At 28.0% G+C, this 24,431-nt stretch overlaps 1 protein-coding gene across 1 annotated transcript in view; it reads right to left on the bottom strand.

Moving 5' to 3' along the window:
- Nucleotides 1–205: 205 nt before the first annotated feature.
- The window catches only part of LOC107445948 (synaptogenesis protein syg-2), a 136,612-nt gene continuing 112,386 nt past the window's right edge, over nucleotides 206–24,431 (bottom strand). The window contains exons 7-8 of the mRNA XM_016060465.3: nucleotides 9,394–9,625; nucleotides 206–643 (exon numbers count right to left, since the gene is read on the bottom strand). Coding sequence (XP_015915951.1) covers nucleotides 567–643; nucleotides 9,394–9,625 — 309 coding nt within the window. The 3' untranslated portion in view covers nucleotides 206–566. The remainder of the gene's footprint in view (nucleotides 644–9,393; nucleotides 9,626–24,431) is intronic.

Here is a 24,431-nt window from a genome sequence, read left to right as displayed (position 1 = left end):
TTGCACATTATACGTAAACTGAGTAAAATTCATAATTATTGATACATAATAACATATTTAATTTTAAATAATTCAAAATCCAATAATTTGGATCCTAAGGTAGTCTACTTTAATGCGTGTATGCTTCAAAAGTAAAAGTAAAGCCAACAACGTATTGTGTTCTGATGAAAGTCCAATTAATGACAAATATCACGTTTCAAAGCAATTGAAAGTTCAAAATACGTTTTATGTAATGGGTGCAGAATACAGACAGAAATTACATACAACAACAATATTTCCAGATTTTTTTTTATACGCAAAGAAAAAAAATCGCATGGAATGTTAAATAATATATAACGAAAATGCCAGTTTTATTTTTTTTTCTTTAAATTTATCTCCATCCAGTCTTTTCCATCTCGAATTTACAAGATTTGTCCTTCGCTGATTAGTCTTTTGGGTCCTTTGAAAGAAAACACTAAGCTATTTACAGTCAGCAAATATGATGCGCCATCTCAAGCTATCAACACTTTGGCTTGAGTCACTTTGAGACACGATGCGTCAGTATCATAATGCGTCATAAATAATGGTCAGCTGAAATATGCAAGAAAGAAAGTGGTGAAGATTGCCACACTCTTCACCGATAAACTCAGCATCATGTCCCAATCTGAAAGAAAAACTAAGTCTTTATAAAAGAAATAATCAACTAAAAGGCTTTGAATTACGGTAAAGAAAAGTTAAACACTGTTTTTGCTTAAGAAAATTACTTTTTCTAATTTAAAAAGAATGGATATCGTGTAGGGGGAAAAACTAGATTAGCCTGGCAACAGTTTTGAACTACTTAGGAACTTTTCAAACTTTAATTCTTTTTGATGTAAGAAAAAGTATTTCTCGACTAAAATACTATTAAAACTAAAATTAAATTTCGTTAAATTGTTTAAAAATTGATGAAATATTGCACGCAAGGGACAGTGTTAATAACCTTTAAAGTCTTTGACGTTCAAGTTTCGTTGATAAAAATTCTATTTTGCTAAATTCCACACGTGCCCTTCTAGGATTCAGAATGTTTTAAGAGTGAAAACTCTTAGAAATTTAACATAAAAAAAATTAGTTAAAATACTGAAATTAATTGGGTAAAATAATTAGAGATGTATTAAATACTTTAGATTAAGATTCAAACCTTCTTCATGCGTATTATTTGAAGATCAAGAGTCCCTCATATAACAACGGCTAATGTCTATTTTTCACAAAAATAACGATTGGATCGCCATCTGTTGCTATTTGAGGATTACTAAGTTTTGGCAAATCAATAACATGGGAAATTGGTTCATCTCAAGAGTAAATTGTACAGTGGATTTTGTCAGCCTTGAAATTCGTTTTTTCCCCTCGAAATCAGCTGTCATAGACAGTCCCCAGAATATATTTATTTTAATTAAATATTTAAATAAAAAAATGTGTTTATGGCTTATTTAATAGAATATATTTTTTATTAGTATGTTTTTTTCATATATTGCTCTGTAGTTAAGTCTTACACTATTAGCAATTTTACAAACGATTAAATTTAACTTTTAGTTATTGAAGTTTAAATGTAGCGAAAATAAACACCATCAATAGAAATATTATAGTGTGAGTGCAAAAATATATAACGTTTTCATGAAGTATGTGTAACTTTTTGAAGTCATCACAATAAAACAAAGAATAAGTTTCAATTCACAAATTAGAATCAGAAAATGAAAAATTTTAATAACCTTTAGAGTTCATCCTAAGGTCCCTTTCAGTATATCATTTTAGTTGTTATCTATTCCTAAATTACACTGATGATCTACATTTCGTTATTGATAATTTATGTTAAAAAAATGTAGCATTTGAATGGGCAAAATCGAAGAGAGAGGCAAAAGACCAACCTCTCAACTGAGTATTCAAATTTAAAGTTAAGTAAAATAGTAACCAACGCTTCATACTTCGTACTTTTGGGAGATACCTATTGGCACTTTATCTGAAGTAAGCCTTACCAAAAGCGAAGCCGATTGACCCAATTCCTCTCTCTCTGTACTCTGTTGTAAATTAAGGAAATACCATTGCGGTATAGGAGTTAAGTAATTATCCATGATTGCTTATAGTTCAATTTGCTTTCCTTATTAAATGATACAAATATGCTTTCAAAAATATATGAGAGCTTTTAAAAGTTAGTACAGAAATTTAATTTGTGCAATCTTTTACGATACATATATTATAGGATTAACAAAAAAAGGTTATAGTTTCGTAGACTTTAAGAAGTACTAGATTTGACGACACAGTTCGATAAATAAATAGAACATTTGTTCTTGGAAAAGAAACAACTAAATGAGGTTACAAGAGCATTGGATTTGATTGGACCACTAAAAATGGCCCGTCTTATACTGACATGCCCCTAACGCGAGTTGAGGAATTTTTCCTTCTGTTTCGATGTAGAAAAAAAATCGTGTGCACGAAACAATATTATTCTTTCATCAGTTTCTTTAATTGCGAACAGAAAGCATTATTTAAATTTGACGAAACTCTCTAATTTTACGGGAAATAAAACAATAGCTTTTATTCAATTAGTTTTGTTTCCCTCATTTCACGTGATTTAAGAAAGAATGTAAAAAGAAGAGTGTATACGTTTGCGCTTAGGGCTTCGACATTCATTTAACGTGCGCTTAGATGCTGGCAGACTCTTTCTATGGGGATAACCTTTTATTCTTAATTTTACAACAGAGTATGACGTTAATGTTTTAATTATTTGGCAAAGAAATAAGTTCCGAAAATTCATTATGGAATTAAAAAAACCCTATAGCGTATTAAGCTAATAGTTAAAAAAAACAAGATTAAAAACAGGTTTTAGATATCTGGTGTTTCGAAATTGAAAATTTTATTGGCTTCAAAACTTATTGGCACTCACTCATTATGTGTGATTGAATAAAAATTAACTCTTTTATTTATCGAAAAAGCCATTATTACATATTAATACAGATTTAAGAAATAAAATACACTAAAAAGGTAGAGAATATGTAATACCAGAATAGCATAACACACTAATCTAAAAGCTGTAAGATTAGAAATATTTAACTTTTGATTTAATTTTTCCGTAACTCAAGGCACAAAATAATTTTATGACTAGTTTATTAAACGTCTATTTTCTTAGCTTCATAAGTACAGTTGAATAGCTATTTAAATCTGTTGATTTACTGCTGGGCACAAAAATGATCCTCGTTTTGAAAAAAAATAGCTAAAGGGAAACAAATGAAAACAGAAATGTATGGTTTATTCACAAAGTAAATATCTGGGAAAGGAATAATTTATTCTCTCCAAATTTCAACAAATATTGTTCTCAGACTTCGCCATATTAATACTACAAATTATGCTAATTTTGAAAACATAGATTATTGGAAACGTGACATTGTAAAATTATGTATTTTTAACCTCATAAAAAATCAATGACATTCGTTTAAACGATTGTAAATTAGAATTCTGAGTAATATTGAAGTTAGCTGTGTAATTTTAATATGCATTATTAATCTATAGAAAAACTTTTAATCTAATTAGAAAGAAAACTTAAAGCAAATTAAACAACAATTGTCGTGTTAGTAACACTTGTTACAACTAACATAATAATTAGGCATATTATCTGTTTCCGCCAAACATTCGAGTTCAGTATTTTATTTTAAATTTATATCTTTCGTTGAACAACCAATCCAATTTTTTTGAGTTTACGTCAAGGAATTTTCAACTCCGTAGCCTTGTATTTACTCTAAATCCCATTGATCCGTTAAGTCAACAAACTTCATTCCAATAAAATATTGCTGGGGTGATATTTAAATTCATATTTAAATATAATCTAGATCTACTCCCATCTAGGAACATTATTCGAAAGTTCTAATGGAAAATTCTTTCCGCCAATTATCAACATCTCGCTGAGTCTGTGTTACAAAAAATAAAGGCTGCATTAGAAAGAGTTCAAAAAAATGGATGAAACAAAATATTGATGAAGATCATAACATAGTAGCAGCTCAGTGTATTGAAATTATAATCTCCAACATCAGCGCAAAATATCAGATGTCTTGAGTGCTTACCCCATCCAATATTTTTTTAAAAGATAAAAAGTAACACTTACGAAAAATGGATGCAATGCTATATAAAATATAATATTTTAATAACGTCTAAAATAGTTGAAATAGTTTGAAATTATTTTAAGTCTAAAATCATATACCGTAGTCATTTTTTTTCCTTTTCTTAAAATGAAGTATGTCTAGATTTAAGAGACCAATAAAAAAAAAACGTAAGTTCTTCATTTTCTTTTAAGTAAATCAACGAATTTTTAGTGTTGTTACTTAAGATCTGAAAAATAGATATTTTAAACAAACATTTCAACGGAAGTAACGTTTTAAGTACTCATATATAACTCACATTATCAAACAAATTTGAAAGATTTTATTTCTATTTTTATTCTAGTCTTTTCATCAACTAAACAGCTTTTAAACACATTTTTTTTAATTATTCAATCTGCACAGTTTAGTTCTACTAATTTATATTTAAATTATCATTTGATGTCAAACACTTCCTAATTAAGTCGCTTTAAAATAGCCTTAATAGTGTAAGGAATTCATTCCCTAGAAACAAGTAGGATTTGAAATAGCCTTAAGTCATGGGAGGAATGAGCCACTTGATTAAATTGCCATCTTAACGACCAATACTGAATTTAATGAACAAAATTCATCTACTTGAGTCGTCTCTAAGCGACATAAGTGGTTTGCTTGCCCAAAGGTACATCTTGTAAATTTTATAAATCTACTGTTCCGTGAATGGTGACATGATTTTGGAAGGATGACGAACCATTGAAATCGAAGTATTGCTAATAAGAATTTAATAATGGAAATTGCTTGTTCATTAAAGATAAATTTCAATAAGAATTTTGAAGATATTGAAGTGTTTCTTATTCAAACATAAATTACCTATTTTTATAACTTCGAACCGCAGGTTAATATATTAAATAACGATTGAGATTTAAATATACATTAGTTTAAAATAGAGGAAATTTTCAGATTTGGTTGGTTATAACCAAAACTGTTGGGCAGAAATTAATAAAATCTGGTGACAACAAGAGCGAATATAAAAATAAGCGAATAATTTGGTCTTTCACTAGGTTTAATAGACACGCATGGCTTTTCAAAATACATCTCAGAGAAATATATGAAACAATAGTTAAGGGGTATGACCCATTCTTACTCTTATGTAGATTTAACTACGTAATTTCATGCTGGTAGTAACACAGTTTAGAAGTTGCTTTGTATCAAATTTTCCTTTCTAAACAGCAATACTGCTATCTAACGCTTGATGGATTTCGAAAAGGGATTGCGATTTTTAGTTTCCCTCCTCAGATTTCCTCAGGCAAGTTCCATAGTGAGGATATCAAAATAACTGCTTGACTAATCTATCCGCCACCCATTTTCATTTTCCAGAAATCCGTCGATCAAATGAGATATTTGTAACCATTCGTTGTCGTTCTTCAAAAAGAAATCAGAAGACCTGCATTCCTGAAGTGTGAATGAAGGACACTAATATTTTATCCAAAGAATATACATAGGAAAGAAGGCTAATTTCCATAGACATAATGTTAACCTGCACCCCAAGGGTTGGTACGGTCTCCGTGAATAAAGGAGAATGCAGCATTTAGAGGGACATCAGCAGGGGATTATCTTCAAACAGGTTTGAACCCAACTCTCCACCAACCACTGCCGGAATTAGGAATGAGAAGGAACTTCTTTCTTTTTGGTTCGTTTTCCTTATGGCTACATTTTCGCCCTATTTATTAACAGTACTGTACGTTTACCATGATATTTCTTTAAGTACATTTACATCATCGATGTTTATTATATCTGCTAGAACATTCAGCGATATATCATTTTGTAGTAGATCAAAAGAATTAAATGGTGATTATCTTAAGGCTATGCTTCCAATCAACAATAACCGGTTCAGGTGACAGTTTGCTTTAAATGCGCATGCGCTGAATCTTAATACATATAACACTCTGTTAATAAAAGTATGTTCTTCGCCTTGTAAGTTTTTCTTCTTAGTGTAGAGTCTCGTACCGAGGAATTTCTGAGGAAACATCTTTTCCTTTCTATATCCTTTACTTTATCTCTATAACTTTTCGCAGATAATTGTAATGTGTTGTTCACCTGGAGTGATCCCATAACCCTAAATGAATAAGTTGTTTGATGCAGCGTCAGCTCAATAAGCTGTATAGGAAACAAACTGTTGTGAGCTACTATGTTTTACTATAATTTTCGGCTATGGCTGCGAGCTTCTAATATTTACTATTATCTAATTTTCATTCCAATGTTTTAACTACCGAGTCACATTTTATTTGTTTACCAAGCTTCACTAATCAGAGAATCGAATGATAAACAGTTTTTTCATAGTTCCATATTCTTAACTTACGCTTACAAGAATGAGAAAATAATAAAGTTACACAATATAGTAAAAATCCATTCAACTTGTTCAAAGTGAAAAATTATTACGCATTTCTATTTCCTTTAATTTAATTTGATGTGAGAAGCTTTATCCTGGGATTATTAATCTGAAGTGTCATACCGTCCACCAACTATAAATCAGAAGCGTTCCACCTATTAAACATCACATTTTCAAATCTTGTCGTTGTAGACAGGCTGCATATTTCGGCTACTTACTACGGGATCTGCTAATGGTAATTTTTGAAGAGGTTAATTTAATATTTATAACCTTTCCTCTGAAAGAGTTATTCACGTCCACTCTCTCACGAGATAATGATGAACGAGCTTAATGCTGAATACCCTCTGATTAATGAATTCTACACTGCAGTTGCTTAAGCAAGTTACAGATTTAAGTTCTTATTTCTTAAGCAACTACTTAAGTAATAATACTTTTAAAGTTTCCTCGCTTAATAAGCATTAAAAGTTTTCTTAAACGTTGAAAAGTTTGAATTACTACTTTTATATAACGATGAGTTACGTTCTTTGTGGTATTCAGGTTGGATTTTCATTGCATTTAGAATATTAAATTTAATATTTAAATGAGTATATTTCTATACTTTTTTTTTTGCTCAGTTTTAAATTATAAGGTTTACAAAATGCTTAGATTCTTAAAAAACACAATAAGAAAGTCTTAGTACATGTATTTCAAATTCTATAATTACGTTTCCCTTTGAATCCTGAAGCAAAACAACGCTACCGGTAGCATGAACCCTCAAGCACGGCAACGGGCTCTGCAGATTAAATTTAATCCTTTGTTTACTTTGTATTTTTTTAAAAAAATTACAAACAAATAGGGAGGGGGATTGCTGAGACTCCTTTTTAAAACGTCTCTAAACTTGTAAAAATAAAAATTAAGGAAGAAATAAAATAAATAAATTGAGAGAACACCGCAAAGAAAGAATGAAAAAGATTTTTTTTCCCTTCTGCTACTACTACTTGATTAGAGCCTTAACTGTATTCTTCCCTTTTTATTATCATTGTATAAAATTCACCCGTAAATTCTGCTCTCGGGGCCACGCTGTAATAAAAAATATCTACACCCTGCTACTAAATTTTTTAAAGATCTTTCTAATTTTTTTTTCTTAACTTAATGTTGGGGTAGGTTTCTAATACTCTTCTTCTTGTTCTACAATATTGGCTCTTAAGCTCAATACTGTTTAGGTGCGAATATGTAATTATCCTATTTTAATATGCATTATTAGCATATTTTAATAGAAAATAATTAATTTACTTATTTGAGCCGTGATGGATCAGGGGAATAGAGAGTTCACCTTCCATTCAGGTGAACCAAGTTCGAATCCCAGTCATGGCTGGTCAGTACAAATCCCGCATCCAGCTTGCACTGACCACAGTGCTGACGTAAAATATCCTCAGTGGTAGACTGATCATGGGTTAGAGTCCCGTTATCGTTAGGCTAAACGTGAGAGGTTTTCCTTTCCATGTAGGGAAAATGCTGGTCAGTTCTTTCAAGGAGTCCACCAGGCAAGCAAATTTTTTTCTAATACTTAAACCAGGAGTTCCCTTGTCTTTTCGATTAGGTTCAAAACTACAAGGCTACGGAGTTGAACATTGGTAGTCGCAAACTCAAAAAATGCTGTTGGCTGTTCAACGACGGTTTTGAAATGAAATATATTTAACATATTTAGCGTATTGATCTCGAACCATTAAGATTGAATCCTAATTAGTGAATGTCCGTTCATTGGATCAAAAAATATTTTTCGTTTTTCACACAGTGGGCATTAATTTTACGGACAAAGGTAATCCTTTTCGAATTACTGAAAATTTATTGTATATTTGTAATAGTTTGAAACAAAATAACGGAAGCTTTATATTTATTTAAAAAATAAATCACTCAAAAATTTGTGTAATTGTTCAGTATGGAATAAGTGGGGGAAAATGAATTTTCATGCATGTATGGAAAGCATGTTCATTGAAGAATAGAGATCTGCACTACGTTTTTTTTTTCTTCACAAAATAGGAGATGTATTAAATTTGTCATTATCATGCTTGAATTTTACAAATGCTTTGTTTGTTCACATTATGGCTTTCGATATTTTTTTTCTATGATTTCTTAATAAATAAGCTGCAAAAGATGTAAAAGTATATAAATTTTTCCTTTTTAAAAAGTAAATTTTCATTAGAAAACATGTAATCCAACTACATTTAAAAAATAGAAATTTTTCTCTTTTTAGATGAAGTTCTTTTTTTAAGAAAAAATTTACTTTTAAAATATCGAAAAACATATTTTACCCAACAAGCAGCATGTATTATTAAAAGAATTTTTTAAAATGTTATAAACAATAAAGTAAAATTTAGTTGAGTATTATATTGTTACAAATCGTAGATAAATTATACTTACTTTTTTATTATGAAAATTAATAAACAGTTTTAATACAGTATCTAGAAGAAAGCTTTATATCTTTAATCTTCAAGGTTTTATTTCCGTCTTAGTCTGCGCTTCTCTAATTAACTTAGTAGTTGAGGTGGTAAAATGTAACCTAGTTTTCTTAGTTTTGATTTCTAATGCATGTGCAAAATAATCTTCCAAAAATTTCATGTGAGAAATCGAGCTTCGATTAGGAAAAAAAACGTGTATATGCATACTTACTTAAAGAAACAATGGAAAAAAATAACAGTTACAATAAAAATACGATTTTACTTACTTATTTTTCGTATAAAAATGTTTCTGTACAATACAGAGACATCATACATGTCAATGAGTGGAATTGGCAATAAATAAATTTTAATTTATATATATATGAAAAAAACAACATTTTTATATGTTACTTACCTTATCAGGAGTAATTGCATTTCGTAGGAAATTTTAAAAGTACTTACGCTTGCTCTTAGAAATCAAGTACTTAATTAAAAAAAAAATCTAACAAACCTGCTGCAGAATTAGATAAAACGTGGAATCCAGAAGTTCTCTGTGGCCCCACGGGGATTGTCTCTACCGTCATCATTTTAACAACTTTTGCCAACGTTGCTGTGCATTTTAATCGCATTTCTTCACTTCTGAAATGGTCTTCTTGAACACGAAATCGAAGCCCAAGCTTTGTAGAAGACAAACCATCTGGATATACAGTCGGAACATATGGTGAGAGAAATTCTGGCTTTACCTAAAGTGAGTATAAGAGTCAACTTTCCAATCATTTATCCGAAAGATATTAGTTCACTTACGAGGTGTATGCAATAAGTTCTCAAGCTGGCATCAAGAAATTTTTTTTTTTGCAATCTGACACTATTACAGATACAGTTTCAAAGTAATTCTTTTTCAAGGTTTAAAATTAACTTCATCAATGCTATTAATTTTTAAGCATTTCAAAAATCCATGTTAATTTTAGTAGTTACAGAGTATTGTTTAAATACTTGTTACTGACTTGTTACTTGCCACTCTGACCACCCAAAGGGGTGGTGAGACTACCTTGAAGGCGTCTGACCATTTCCTACGGACTCTAATATTTCGGGAAAAAGCTGGATGATCTAGACTTAATAATTCATGTGTAAAATTTAAAACGTTTTCTTTTTCACATTCATATGAGGCAGCTGGTTTTTTTTCTAATAAGAAACCCCCACCGCACTCATTTTTAACTCTTTTTTCTATTCTTCGAGCAATTACAATCTTGAATTAGATAAACCCTTTACCATTAATTCACTCAATATGATTCTTTTTCTTTCTTTCTCCAAGCCATTATAATCATTAATTAAGTAATCCAGGTTTCATAGTGTCCAAGTTTAAATAATTAATTTAACAGTTATTTAACTAACTTTATATACTTCACTTAAATATAATGTTTTTTTTAAATTATTTTATTGTAATGTATTCTACACTAAGCTTTTCGTTTACAACAAGCCTGGTCATGGGGGTTTCTGAGGGGTTCTAAGTGGGATTTAGGAGCAAGGGTTCACACGCATTGCTTCTAGATGGCAGCTGGTTGCTATCGCGTCCTATAGGCATGGGTCCATGAACATTTAGGAGTAAAGGGGTGCTTAATTTAACGCAGGAGCCATGAAAGCCCGCAAGAGACTAGCCACCTTAGATGACCAAACACTTACTTCAGAACCAGGATGTTCAGCAGCGAACTGATCGTCAGGACACGATTCCCAGTAGAACACCGAAGTCAAGCAAGTATTAATTGACTGCAGTCAGTTAGCGGGTGGGTGACCAATTGGATCAGTCTACGAAGGAACAGAGAGTGTGTGGCATTGGTCCTCGTTAAACTGTTCTATCGTAAAGTGCTCGGCTTCGTGCACAGGTCAGCGGGCTACAGAAGAGGTGAAATCCCATCTGCAGAGAATCAAAATTGTGATGGATCTTCGGATAATCCTTAGGGATGTTTCCCAGACCGTCACTTATAGCCCATTGTGCAGTTCTTGTACGACGTAAATAAACTGCAGCTACATCACAGCCATGATTGCACAGAGAATAAATCACTCGGTTGAAGCAAAACTTATGCTACCATTGACTCAAACCGACCATTACAACAAAATAAACAAATAAATAAATTAATTAGCAGTAGTAGACGAATCACGGGACAGAGTCCCTTTGTAATCAGATTAAACATGGAAAGTTTTCGTAGATTTCTGCCACCTGTGACGCAATTACAAATCTTTGGCAACCAGAAAGTCATAAAAAAATCATTAAATTCTATAGTTGTATGAATATTAAATAAATATTGTAATAACTACAAATTAATCAGCTAAATTCATCTCAAGTGTAATTTATTTTAATTGACAAGCTATTTGGAAAATAAACTTTTTTGCTCAGTATTCGAAGGCCAATACTAAATTCTGCATCAAAACTAGATTAATTTTGACAACATCATCGTAAAATTGCTTATTTTATTAAAAAAAAAAGAAACGTGAATTATTTTTAAAAATTAATTAGTGAAGCTGTTTGTTTAAAAAATTCATAGTAATATCTGTCACAAATCCATTATTCAGTCCAGCTTGAAAACTCACTATACACCTCGTAGATAAAACATAATGTAATACATGAATTAAACATGGTTAAATTAGCAAAGAAAAAAACATAATTCAACAATTCATACTACTTCATTAAATTTGAAATAACGATATTATACAACTAGAGCAAAACAGATTAATGTCAAAATATATTTCTCGTTGTAAATGAGACCCAAATTTTATAATTTTTAATTAACAATATATTTTTTTTCTGAACTAAAATATTTAATTTAATTCAATGTTTTATTTGCATAACCAATGGTCCAAGTAAATAAATTAATTAACTTTAAAAGCGGCAATTAGACTATAAATAATTTTTATATACGACAGAAAAGTAGAGATTTCAGATTATTTCTGTAATAATAAAGTTATAAAAGTATTCTGACTCAAAATTTTTTTCATGTTCCTAAATCAATGTTGTTTGAATTTTAAATGTTATCTTGTAATTTATAATTATACAAAATCAATTATTTATGCATCTAACTTCAACAACCAATAATTTCCCTAGTACATAACACAGTGGGGCATAAAGTTTCATAGCTTCAAAAGAAGCCAACAGCACATAAAAATATGAGAAAATTCAAATCTCTTATTTTTAAACGATTAACAGACGCAGGAGTATCATAAAGTTGCAATAATAATACACGAACTAACACACATCAATACAAGAGCAGAACAATTGCGACTCGTGATAAATCAATAAAGTTTTATTAAGCAAAAAGTTATTTTTCCATTGAAAATCAACAAAGCTTAACTATTATTTTTGAAGTTCGTGTACCAAAGTTAGTAAAAATACTCATTCTCAACCTAGTTTATCGATTGTAATTTCAGAATAAATTCTGCCATATAATTCATAAGAATACTTAAGTTTACTAAGCGTCAGTTTGTGAGATGAACGATGAGTCATAAATCCATATCGTTGTTTCTTCAAGAAAAAAACCATCTACGCATAAAAATATGAGAAAATGTAGAAAATGTTACGAAAAAAATTGGCCCACACATGAAATGTTTGAAGTTATAGTAACAACAAATGAAGTATCACAGATCAATACAAAGGAAAAAAAATCGAAATGCGAGATAAAGCAACAAAATCCAATTAAAAATGTTCATGTTAATGTGCATGCTATACGCAAAATAATTTTTTAAGCGTTATCAGTCTCCAAACTTCTCAAAACTGGTCTTCTCCACGCTATATATCGACTTCCACTCAAGAATAAGTGTTGCTTAGTGTTAAAAGGATTGGTACAAAAATTAAGTACATTCACATATTTGTCTCTTTAAGCCAAAACCCAATGACGCTTTAAAACATGAGAAAACACAAAAAAGCCCCAGAAATTGAAAACTTTAATTAACTGGCACATGAAATTTATAAAATTATTCTGAGAATATATGAAACGTAAAGATAAGAAGGAGAATTTAAAATATATTTTTAACTTTTACCTGAAAACACAATAATTTGTAACAACATACTTTAGCTATATTTCTTTTCATTCATCAAATATTGCGTACATAATTTGGTGAAAATGTTCTCATCAAAGCTATTCTATGAATTTTTAACAAATGACGTAACAAGTAATAAACCCGTTAATCAAAGAAATATAATTGAAAAACTTATACAGAAATTAAAAATTTTTGAAATGCGCACTATCAACAGTACTACCACTCATCGTACTCGGAGAATGAGATATCAAAACGCAACAGAAACTACGTTAAAAAACGGCTTTCATCACTATCAGACAATAAAAAAATTTTTTAAATAAAACCAGGGAGTCTGGTAGAAAAAATATGTATTTTCACATAAATTCAAAGCATGGGTCGTTTTTTCTTAATCATAAATGTTTTTCTATTATAAATTTTTGAACACTGTCACAATTAGAACACTCTGTAATTGTGTGAATACGTCCTTAAATAAATGTAAAATAAATATTTTCGCAACGTTTAATTACATCTAAAATATATCTTTAAAAGTATTCGAAAGATAATAATGTTTCATTAACTACAATTTCTTTAAAACATTTCTTGAAATTATCTCATAAAAAAAAGTTTAAATATTGTGATTCGCATGTTTAGTGTAGTAGAAAAGAAAAAAAATATTTTAAGCTATCCGGGGTACAAAAATTTTTGTTAGTTAGATGTTTTTTTTTTTTTTACTTAAAAAAATATGACTGTAATTGTATTGGACAGTATATAAGCATATTTTCGATATTTTGCAATGATTTATCTTCAGGAAATTAAATTTCTCGATTTTAATGTACAAGTTTTTCAGAAAAAAATGCTATTTCTTCTTGAATGCTAATAACAAAATATGCTGACGGTAATTAAAGTATAAGTAATTCAAATTCAATCCGTTTAAAAAATATTTTAAGATTTACGAATTAATATTTTCAATCAGGACAATTAAATTAAAATAATAAATACTTTATTTTTTTAAAAGTTGTAAAACTATGTTCCAGACTCCTTCTGAAAAAAATTATACATTCGATGGAAATATGCTTGCATTTTTTAAAAATCAAATTCTGTTTTGTTCAAAAACTATAATATAATAAAACTATAATAAAACTTTACTTATTAATATTTCTAGTAAGTCATATTAATTAAGAACAGAAAAATGAAAATAGAGTTAAATAGCTTCCATAAAAGATAACGTTATTTTTAAAACTATTTTCACCAATTAAATAGATTCGTGTAAATATTATCACTGTAAATGTTGTAAAAAACTACCATATGTAAATAATTGACATGCGTAGATGAACTAGGTGCGTAGATGCGCACATTGAATGGAGTAATGTTTTGGAGTAGTTGAAAATTAAATAGGTCATTTTTAGATTTTTCGATAAAATAATAATTTTAAAATTTTTTTAAAACCTCTATACATTTTTAGAAGCATATATTGAAAATTCATTACTGAATATGTAATCAGGTTTTAACGAATTCTATTAAAAAATTCGATCTTTCTTAAACAACCGAATAATTAAAGTATTGATCGAGATTTAATTTTATTTTAAGTATACTTTGGATAGAATCCGTAAAGCTAATAAGAACTTAAAATAAAACTTATGTGGCTTAGATGTGAAATATTTAGTGCCAAAGTCTAGAGCTGTAGATTAAGCAGATTTATTATAAGAAAAGTTTAATTAAGTTGGCATTAAAGTTCTCTCTTGGTGAAATGATCCCATAAGTAAAGTATATGAAGTCCGTTTGAAAAAGGCTCTCCAAAAAGGAGAATATATTGATTCTTCATCTTTTCAGCTGAAAAAAAAACTAAATATTCCTTTTTTCTACCATAAAAATATTTTTAAAAATATACAAAAAAATTGCTGTGTAAATAATCTTTCAAAGCTAATAAAATATTAATGGTTATAATATTGATTTGTTTTGTTGTGACCAGTTCTTAAATCAAATCATAAGTAATTAGATCTATATTAATAATCAATTCTGAAATAAATTTAGGAGTGCAATCGGAAACAGCAATAAAAAAAAGTTTATTTTAAAAAGCTCCTCACATTGCATAAGATACTGAAATTTGTGTGAGAAACATGAGATGTTTATTTAGGGAAGAATGATTCATAAAAATTTATTTAGCTGATGAGCTTCATATTGGGTAGTGACATCTACTAAAATCACAGTTATTTATGTCTAAAAGCCATTTGCAACTAAAGCTTAGAAAAAATAACTTGTAATGTAATTTAATTGCAAACTTTTTAGAAACATTTTCTCGTTAAGGTAATATGTCCTAAATAAATTTCAAAACAAGTAAAACTCTTTGTGTACTTTTATTAATAAGCTAAAAAGAATGATACTTATAGTTTACTTTTGCTTTCTTTTTTAATACATTTATAAGTTTTTTTTTTTTTACAAAATGGCTGGTAAAGAAAATTTTACTCATCGCACCAAATCAAAGTTTATCTATATAATCTTGTAAAAGAGGAAAAAAGTATGACATTATTATTATGCACAACATTTAACACCATTAAATTTATATTTAATGACAATTAACGATATCCTTATCAATTCATTTTATGAAAAGACCTTAAATATTTGTAAAAGCACATAAAATCTTTAAGCCAGGCTTTTAATTTTCAGTAACAATAAAAAAGAGACAAAATTAACATTTCAAAAACAAATGCCAAACTTCATTGTTTTATGCTAATTTTTATTTATCATTTTAGTATAAACGATTATTTAATAGCTGTTTCCTTTTTACAGCATAATTTGTTAAATTAAATGAATTAACTATTAGACTATAATTTGGAAAATTAGGCATTTATAATTACGCTGATAATATGCTGAAAACTCACCTTTAATGAATGGCTAGATAGTTATTAATCACTTGTGGGAAAGATTTCTGCTTACAACAAAATGATTAATTCCTATTTTCAAGGTACATAGTTCACTATCAAATGAAATACACATTATTCACACATTATTCCTTAGAGCTTCTTAGGGAATAAATTTCTATTCAAATAATGTCTTTTAAAAGATTAATTGAGCTACTTTTTATATTTTTTTAAATTAAAAGTGTTTATTAAATAAGCATAAAAATGAAATATTTAAGTATTCAAATCAGTTACATGGATAGATTTTTTAATATAAATGTATTTTTTGATTCATTGATTCAGTTTTAAATTTCAACGAAACGAATGTACATTTCTTTTGTTTTTGATTTTATAATTGGAATTTTCAACACTATTCTCAAAAGTATAAGTGATGTATTCCTTCTACTTCAGTAAAGTATCCAGAAAAAATGCCGAAAAAAAATAAAGTTAGTTACATAATTTAAGAATTTTTTTAAAAGACATCACATTTTCAGTACTTTTATCTTCGCCATTATAATTTTTTAAAGATATAAAATAAAAATTTGCAAGATTTAATTTAAAAAAAATAAAAAGAAGAGGAAACTGAAGAAAAAAAAAGGGGGGGTAATATTGTGTTTCATGTATAAGCAACAGTGGTTTATAAAGCATTAATAATTTAATATTATTTATTTTTAGTTTTCTGGTGTATATATATTTTTATCATACATTTGTTCTTACAGTCTTTATTTTGAAATGTTGAACGATCAAACTAAAATTCTATTAGTTTCGTAACATTTTACTAAGAAATTTAGTTTTAAAATTATCGAAGAATTATAAAATAAATTCTAAATTCTATATTGCTTATAATTATAAATAATTATTAAAATAAATTCAAAATTCTTCAGATTATCTTTAGTATGCCTTCCTATTATCTTGCAATTCATTATAGGGCAGTTAGTTTACTTATATTTCCCAACCGTATTAAATATTTTCTTTTAATTTTTGAATTCTTTTTTTTTGTTGCAAGAAACACAAAAATTTTATTCTAATGTTGCTAGAAAAAAATTTCACTTTAGGAATAGCTTATAATTCATAACATTTAAAACTAATTTAACCAACCTTGTGCAATATCCCTTGACTACTACTTTTGCAAAGTTTAATATACCATAAAACAATTTGAGAAATAGGAATTAATATGTATATAGGATATACGATCTTAACACGAAACAAAATTTACATTAATTCTTATTATAAGTAAGGAGCGAAAGAAATTATGTACGCTTGATACTTTTATCTTTGCAAAGGTTACATTTTAAATATTTTACTTTTCCAACATTTAATTTTTTTTTTAATTGAAATAAAATTTTATTAATAATGCTATTCTTTGATTACCGAATTTTTTTTAACAAATACATACAAGGTTCGAAAATATTTTGTTTAATTCTTCTGTTACTTACCTCATTTTAACTTATTTAGAAGAGAAATAAAAATAGTAATCAAATTCTATTCCTATTTAAATTATTTTTCTTCCATTCAGCTTGGCATTTTTTACAATTTTTCAATTAAGCAAAAGGCGTTGCTTTTAAACTATGATTTGCAAATTTTTGTGCCAACCTGCAATTAATTTAAAATTCTTTTTTTTAAACGAAAACACTTTATTTCGTATTAAAAATGAAAAAAAGTGAATAGAAAACTCATTGAAACTGGTACGCAAACTACAATTACAAATTCAAAGCATTTCAACGAATTACAATCTGATGTTGTTTAATTCTTATTTTTCAATAATAAATAATTCTTAAAAATAATTCTTTAATAAATGATGTAAAAATGATATTTGATTAAAAAATAAATTTTGCATCTTTCACTCTGAAACATACTCTTTATTTTTATGAAGCATATCTAATTACTAATAAAGGTTTAGGTTTGAAAAACATTTGTGTACTTTAAACTTGTAATTTTAAGGATTCGGTAATTATGTGACTTAGCTTTAATATTTTTTTAACTGAAATATCTAGAATATATTTAAGAAAATATTTTTCTTAAAGGAATCCATAACTCCTTATTATAATTTCCAACTACGCAATTATTTCTGTTGTCAATATCCATTCATGCTATTGACCTAATTTGTTTTGACGAATCCATGAGAATAAAAATCACGCATTTTAGCTAATAATTTGTTCTTTATATAAATTTTGTTGATTTTTAAGGCTTTTTAATAACTTTTATGACTGAAAAATTACTTCATCATTTGAGCTCAGAAAAAGTATTATTAATGATCAAAAATTGAGAATTATTGATTTAAATCATGTTCATCGAGGTTGAAAAATCTCTCAAAATTTACGACTTTTTTAAAAACAAGAGGTACTATTTTTCTTTTAGTCATTACGAATAAGTATTTCTTGAAATCTTTTCGATCTTTTTTTTCCCACTTGTGTTTAAAGAAAATTTAGTTGGAGGAACATTGTTAAATTTTCTTTTAAAATGTCTAAAATGTATTGACTTTCTCCTCCCTGTGTTAACATATAGGTGTTGGACAAAATAATGGAAGCACTAATACATTTTATATTTCTCAAGAAATAATTAGATAATAATTTTTTTAACTTCAGTGGTATTTATATTAGGCAATTTCTCATACTTCTAAATGAAGTTTAAAGCTTTTAGAGGTTTGGGAGACAGACAACAAATTACAAACGTACAATAGTGTTTTTGACCCTAGGCCAAAAATTGTTGCAATAAACTTGTAACAATTATTTTGGTTATTACATGCGATAATTGCACAAATTTTCATAAACCTAGCTTAGATATTAATGGATATTTTCAAAGAAACTAATTTTCTCGCCTCATGTTTTTTTTTCTATGACTTCAAAAGTAATCAATAAAATTAAGCTAACTTTTTAGGGCAATTTAAAATTAATTACAAAATTATTGCTTTAAAACTTAGAAAATTTGTTTAAAACTGTGCAAGATATAGTAATTAAAAAAATTCTTTTATACTGCGCATGCGAGGGTATTTTTCCTCATAATGTTATAGAGAAAATTGGCAAATAATAAAAAAGTCCAATTTGTGAATTTTAAAATTGCTAAAAGTTTCAATCAATTTTCTAAGTAGTTTTCATATTTTTTAGAAGACAGCCCAAAATGATAATGAATTTTCCATAAATTTACTTTTATACTATTAAACAAGATTTATTAAAAATCACCGGTATAGCTGGTGATCCTCCTCCATAAAAGCATTTTTCTTTCGACTGTTTCCTTCTCTTATGCTATCATATTCCGATGTATAAATGCTTACACTAAGGAAATATCATTTGTTATTTAATTTCGTCTTATGATACAAAATAAGATTTCTAGAAAACTAATTATTATTTCGAATTTCCTTTGAAAAGTACAAAAACTACTTTGAAAATTGCTTGAAACTTATTACATTTTTAAAATATTCAAATCGGACTTTTTTCATTATTAGCTTCATATGACTCACTACAAAATCAAGATTTTTTCTAAAAATGTTTCCGTTCATGCAAAGAATATAAGAAAGCATAAAAGATTTAGTTGGATTAATTATATCTTGCGAAATTTTAAAATAAAATTTCTCAAATTATAAAGCAAAAATTTAATTTTAAATGGCTCAAAAGTTTTTTTTTAAATTTTATTGAATATTTTTAAAATTATAGAAAAAAAAAACGCAAGACACAATTAGTTTTTTTAAAAATGTCCTTATCTCCATAAATATAGAAGCTAGATTTGCACAATTTGGTGCAGTTATTGTATATAATAACCAAAACCACTGTTACAAGTTGCAAATTTATTCCTACATTATTTGGCATAGGGTGTACAAAAACACTATTTCCGTTTGTAATTTATTATCGATCTTTAAACTTCAGCCTCTTAAGCTTTAAACTTCATTGCGAATTATGAGAAATCGCATGATCTAAATATAACTTAAGTTATAAAATTATTCATTAATTATTTCTGACGAAATATGAAAAAAATTTTATTAGTCCTAAGTGTACTTACGACTCAGATAAAAAGTTATATCTTAGGTATATTTTTATTCAACAATCGTGTTTCTTCATAACATTTAAATAAAATATTAATTTTACTTGTCAATAATGAAAAAGTATAAACTATTTATTCTGAATTATTAGGTAAAAAAAAATTATAGTTCGAAGAAAAATTTATTTGGTCAACGTAATTACTTTAAGAGATGGAACAAAAAGTTGCATTATATTCACATCGAGTGGTTTTTTTTAACAGCAAACTATTTCATTATTACTGAAGGAGCTAAGTCTTTTAGTTGACGGTTATGTCTTAAAATTTAAATATTAAGAATTCGAATTGAACTACGAATGTATAAGTATTCAGATAAAGAATATTCTTATGTCATATATTAATGTTTCATTGATAATTAACACTAACTATTAAGCATATATGGCGATTAAGCTTTTCGGGTAACTGTCATTTCTTACAATTTAAAGATTGAGAATTTGAATATGATTAAGATTTTATAGTTCTAGTTTTAGCTAAGATTTTATAGTTCTCAAAAAGTTGCATTATATTCACATCGAGTGGTTTTTTTAACAGCAAACTATTTCATTATTACTGAAGGAGCTAAGTCTTTTAGTTGACGGTTATGTCTTAAAATTTAAATATTAAGAATTCGAATTGAATTACGAATGTATAAGTATTCAGATAAAGAATATTTTTATGTCATATATTAATGTTTCATTGATAATTAACACTAACTATTAAGCATATATGACTATTAAGCTTTTCGGGTAACGGTCATTTCTTACAATTTAAAGATTAAGAATTTGGATATGATTAAGATTTTATAGTTCTAGCGAAAAAAATACTTTGCCTTATTTTGTATCTCAAATGGTATTTAACACTAACTATAAAGCCTCTTTAAAATGTGTCTTCGAACCAATGAAATTACATTTAAAAGCGTTAAAATCCAATTTGTTTATTAAAAATCCTAAAACTAACTTTATTTTTCTTAATTTTTCTTTATTTTGTACAATTTGCAATAAGGACAAATATATATGAAAGACTGAATAACTTTTGAACAAATGAATATATTTTTTACGTATACATACTTCATGATTCAGAAGATTTAGAGCATGCTTATTACTTAAAAAATTACCATACATTAGAATAAGAAAAATAATCTGGCACGAAAATGCACTTTATTTGAAAAAAATGCATATATTTTTTTAAAGAATCGGATTTTGACCATCAAATTATTGAGGATAATCACAATCTGAAATCACGATCCAATTGGTTTTTGCCTAGTTCCCCCCCCCCCNCTAGCCCCCCCCCCCCAAAAAAAATAAATTTTGCTTAAGAGAATTGGATAAATAGTTGCACACGATTATAAAGTTGAAAAACTGAAAGAGGTTTAATTTTTACGAACCTTTTAAATAAACTGATTTTAATCTATGTCTGCATTTATTATATCTAAAGAAAGTTTATTTAAGTATCAAATATTTGAGATAAAGTCAATAAATTCCCGGAATGGTCGCCTAAAACCACCCAGATTCTCGTTGCTGGAGAGGAAAAAATTGTTAGAAATTGGCTGCACTAATAACAAAAAGGCACAACAGCAATCTGGAATTAATAGCCAGTACTGCCAGCGTTAGCTGCAATACAGGCTTGAATTTCTGACAAAGTGAATTTTTTATCCGTCCTACTTAGGAGAAGCATACAAATATCAAATTTTGCACGAGAAATCGCCTTCGAGAAGCTCCAGATGCTGAAGAAAGCGTGTGGAAACGATGCCATGAAAATAAAAAACGTTTTGTAAGAAAGACATAAGCGTTTTCTTGAAGGTCACGCAGAGATCGAAGATGATGATCCTCAGACTGATCGCCTGTCCTTTTAGTCCGTAGAGGAAAATATGAAAATGTTGATCGCCTTTGAGAAATCGTGCTTGCGGACAGACCAATAACCAAAGATGCTATTGCCTCGAAACTTGGAATTTCCCATGGGAGTGTTCGCAGCATTCTTCATGATAATTTGACATCTTGTTTGCACATGATTCCAAAGAATTATGTGCAAATATGAACCAGACAAAAAGAATATCACCTGAACGATAAGAAATGAGAGTGAACATTCGCAGAGATTTCATTGACATTTCTGATGAAGATTACAGCGTTTTGAAGAAAATCGTGACAGGGACATAGTGCGTTCTTCATGATCCTCAGACAAAACGTCAGTCAAATGAATGGAAAGCTAAAACAGCACCATGGACGAAAAATATTTAGCTTTAGGAAAAGTGATGTTGGATGTGTATAGAGTACGAGGGTGTCATTCACTAAGAATTTATTCCCGAAGTCCAAACTGTCAATAAAGAACTTTAGCTAGGAGATCCTTAAAAAATTAAGATATGCAATTGAACGAAAACGCCCGGAAAAATTTGAAGCGAAAATTGGTTTCTTTTACACGCGTTGCTCCACCACATCGCGCTTAGATTCTGAGAAAGTACCTTGCCAGTCATAGTATTAAGGACAATAAGAATTTTGTTCTATTTTTGATCATTTCTAATTGACCAATTCTGGGAACTTTTTGACCCAACCTCAGAACTTGAACTAGTTTCTACTTACCAGAAATGTCAGTGCTGTCCTTTTGACATTTAGAGTGCTAATGAACTTACCTTTTACTTTTCAAATTGTCAAAGGAAGTATGAGCTTTTGAAAGCAAAAGAAAATATTTCTATTTTTCTTACAATGAGAAAATGTAATTTTCTCTTTACTAAATAAATTTCAATATTTCAAATACTTTAAATGCATGTTTAGTGCTAGTCAATCAAACTTTGAGTAAATAACCTTCAGAGCTCTAAATCTGGCTATTTCCGAACTTTCAGCTGCAGGCTTTCCTGCTTCAAAAAACCGGTTTCTCCCTGTTATTGATTAGGAAAATAGTTCAAAGCAGGAACATTTCTGTACAATTTACCTGCTAAAACTTTACCACTGGAATTGTTAAATGTATCAGCATTTCTCTTTGGTATACACGAACAAAATTTAAGTTATTCTAAAATGGGGTTTAATGAAATTAGTTGCAGTTTAATTTTTTTAGTGTAATTTTATTTAATAATGATAGTTTGTGTAAAAAATAATCAATTGCTTTCAAACTTTTCAGAAATTACCGATTTTTTTCATTTTTTTTTCACCTTTTTGAAATATTTTCTTTTCGTACATCATGAAATAAACTACTTCACATGAATTTTAAAACTTATAGGTTTTAAATTTATAGGTAAAAACCTATATTTGAATATATTCAAATAAAGCATACTTTTTTGAGATATTAGCAATATATGTAGCTGTTAAAAAATTGAAAAACATTTCAGTCTAAAATATTTATAAAAATTAAATATACAAATATTAAATATATAAAAATTTTAATGTAAAACTTATTCCTTACTGAATGTGATTTATTGGCTCTTTTTAATCAAAACAATATTGAAATATATATTTACAAGACAAAAACATATTTCCTTAAAATCAATTTTTTGAATCTAGTTACCTTCTCACTTCCTCTAATCTTTTCATGGATATTTATTAGTTCTCTTTTTCTTAAAAAAGTCAAAGTGCTATCGACATTGTTTGAATTAAGAGTTGAGTTATTTTGGATACACCATCAACTGATCAATAATTACTTACAAATCAAACTAAATAATAGTCTACTTTTTGTTAGCATAAGTTTAAAATATTCTGTTTCCTTAAGTTTCGAATGAACTTACAAGCACTGCATTAATCATTTTAAGTTCTGTTTATGACGAATATCATCAATCAAATGTAATCGCTTCACAAACATATACTTAAAACACAATAGCACGATATCTTTTCAGAACACGTTTTCTTTTAATAATAGAACAACGACAAACTATTGTTTTGTTAAATTCGCAATAAGTTTTTGTATTTATGAAAGGTTTGACAATCTGGAAATTTTTTATAATGATATACAATATGTATGAATAGTAAAATTTTTTTGAAATTTTATATAAGGCTATACTTAAATATTATCATATAAAACAAATGTTAATATATTTATATGTAAGGACAACTTATAAGTAAGATTGTCACTTATTCGAAAAAAATGTGTGTGGTATTGATGAGAAATATTGTTATATTTTGTTGCTAATGAGAAAAAAAGGACAATTAAATTAACAGAGTAAATTTTTCTTTACGTAGATTTTGAGGTGCAATTAATTTTGTGATTGGAACTAACGTAACTGTTGAGTTCTGTTTAGTTTGTGTATCTATTCCTTTATGGTTTCTTTCTTTTTTTGTGACTTTAGAGTTTAAAAAACCTCAAAAGATTGGAAGTATAAAAATTAAATTTTGGATAGGAGAGCAGTTGAAATATCCTTTTTCTGATTACTTTAAACTGCAATAGAAGTATGAATTTCATTTTTTTTGTATAAAATATTCCAGACATCTTTTTTTAAACCAATATTTGTTTTTTTTTAAACGCAAACAAATGTTTAACATGTTATATTAGGATATACTTTTTGCTTTATTTCCTAAAACCAGGGCAAATACATAGAAATAAACTAGGCATATTGCTAAGGGGATAACAAAATGCGTCTTATCATACTTAGGTAATTCACATAAGTTATATTCGTGTGTATATATATATATATATATTATCGACATGTATGGTTAGT

Source organism: Parasteatoda tepidariorum, chromosome X1 (assembly GCF_043381705.1).
Source record: "Parasteatoda tepidariorum isolate YZ-2023 chromosome X1, CAS_Ptep_4.0, whole genome shotgun sequence".
In the NCBI taxonomy this organism is placed as follows: domain Eukaryota; kingdom Metazoa; phylum Arthropoda; class Arachnida; order Araneae; family Theridiidae; genus Parasteatoda; species Parasteatoda tepidariorum.
Note: the sequence above shows the minus strand (reverse complement) of the source record. Positions and strands in the feature narration are given on the sequence as shown.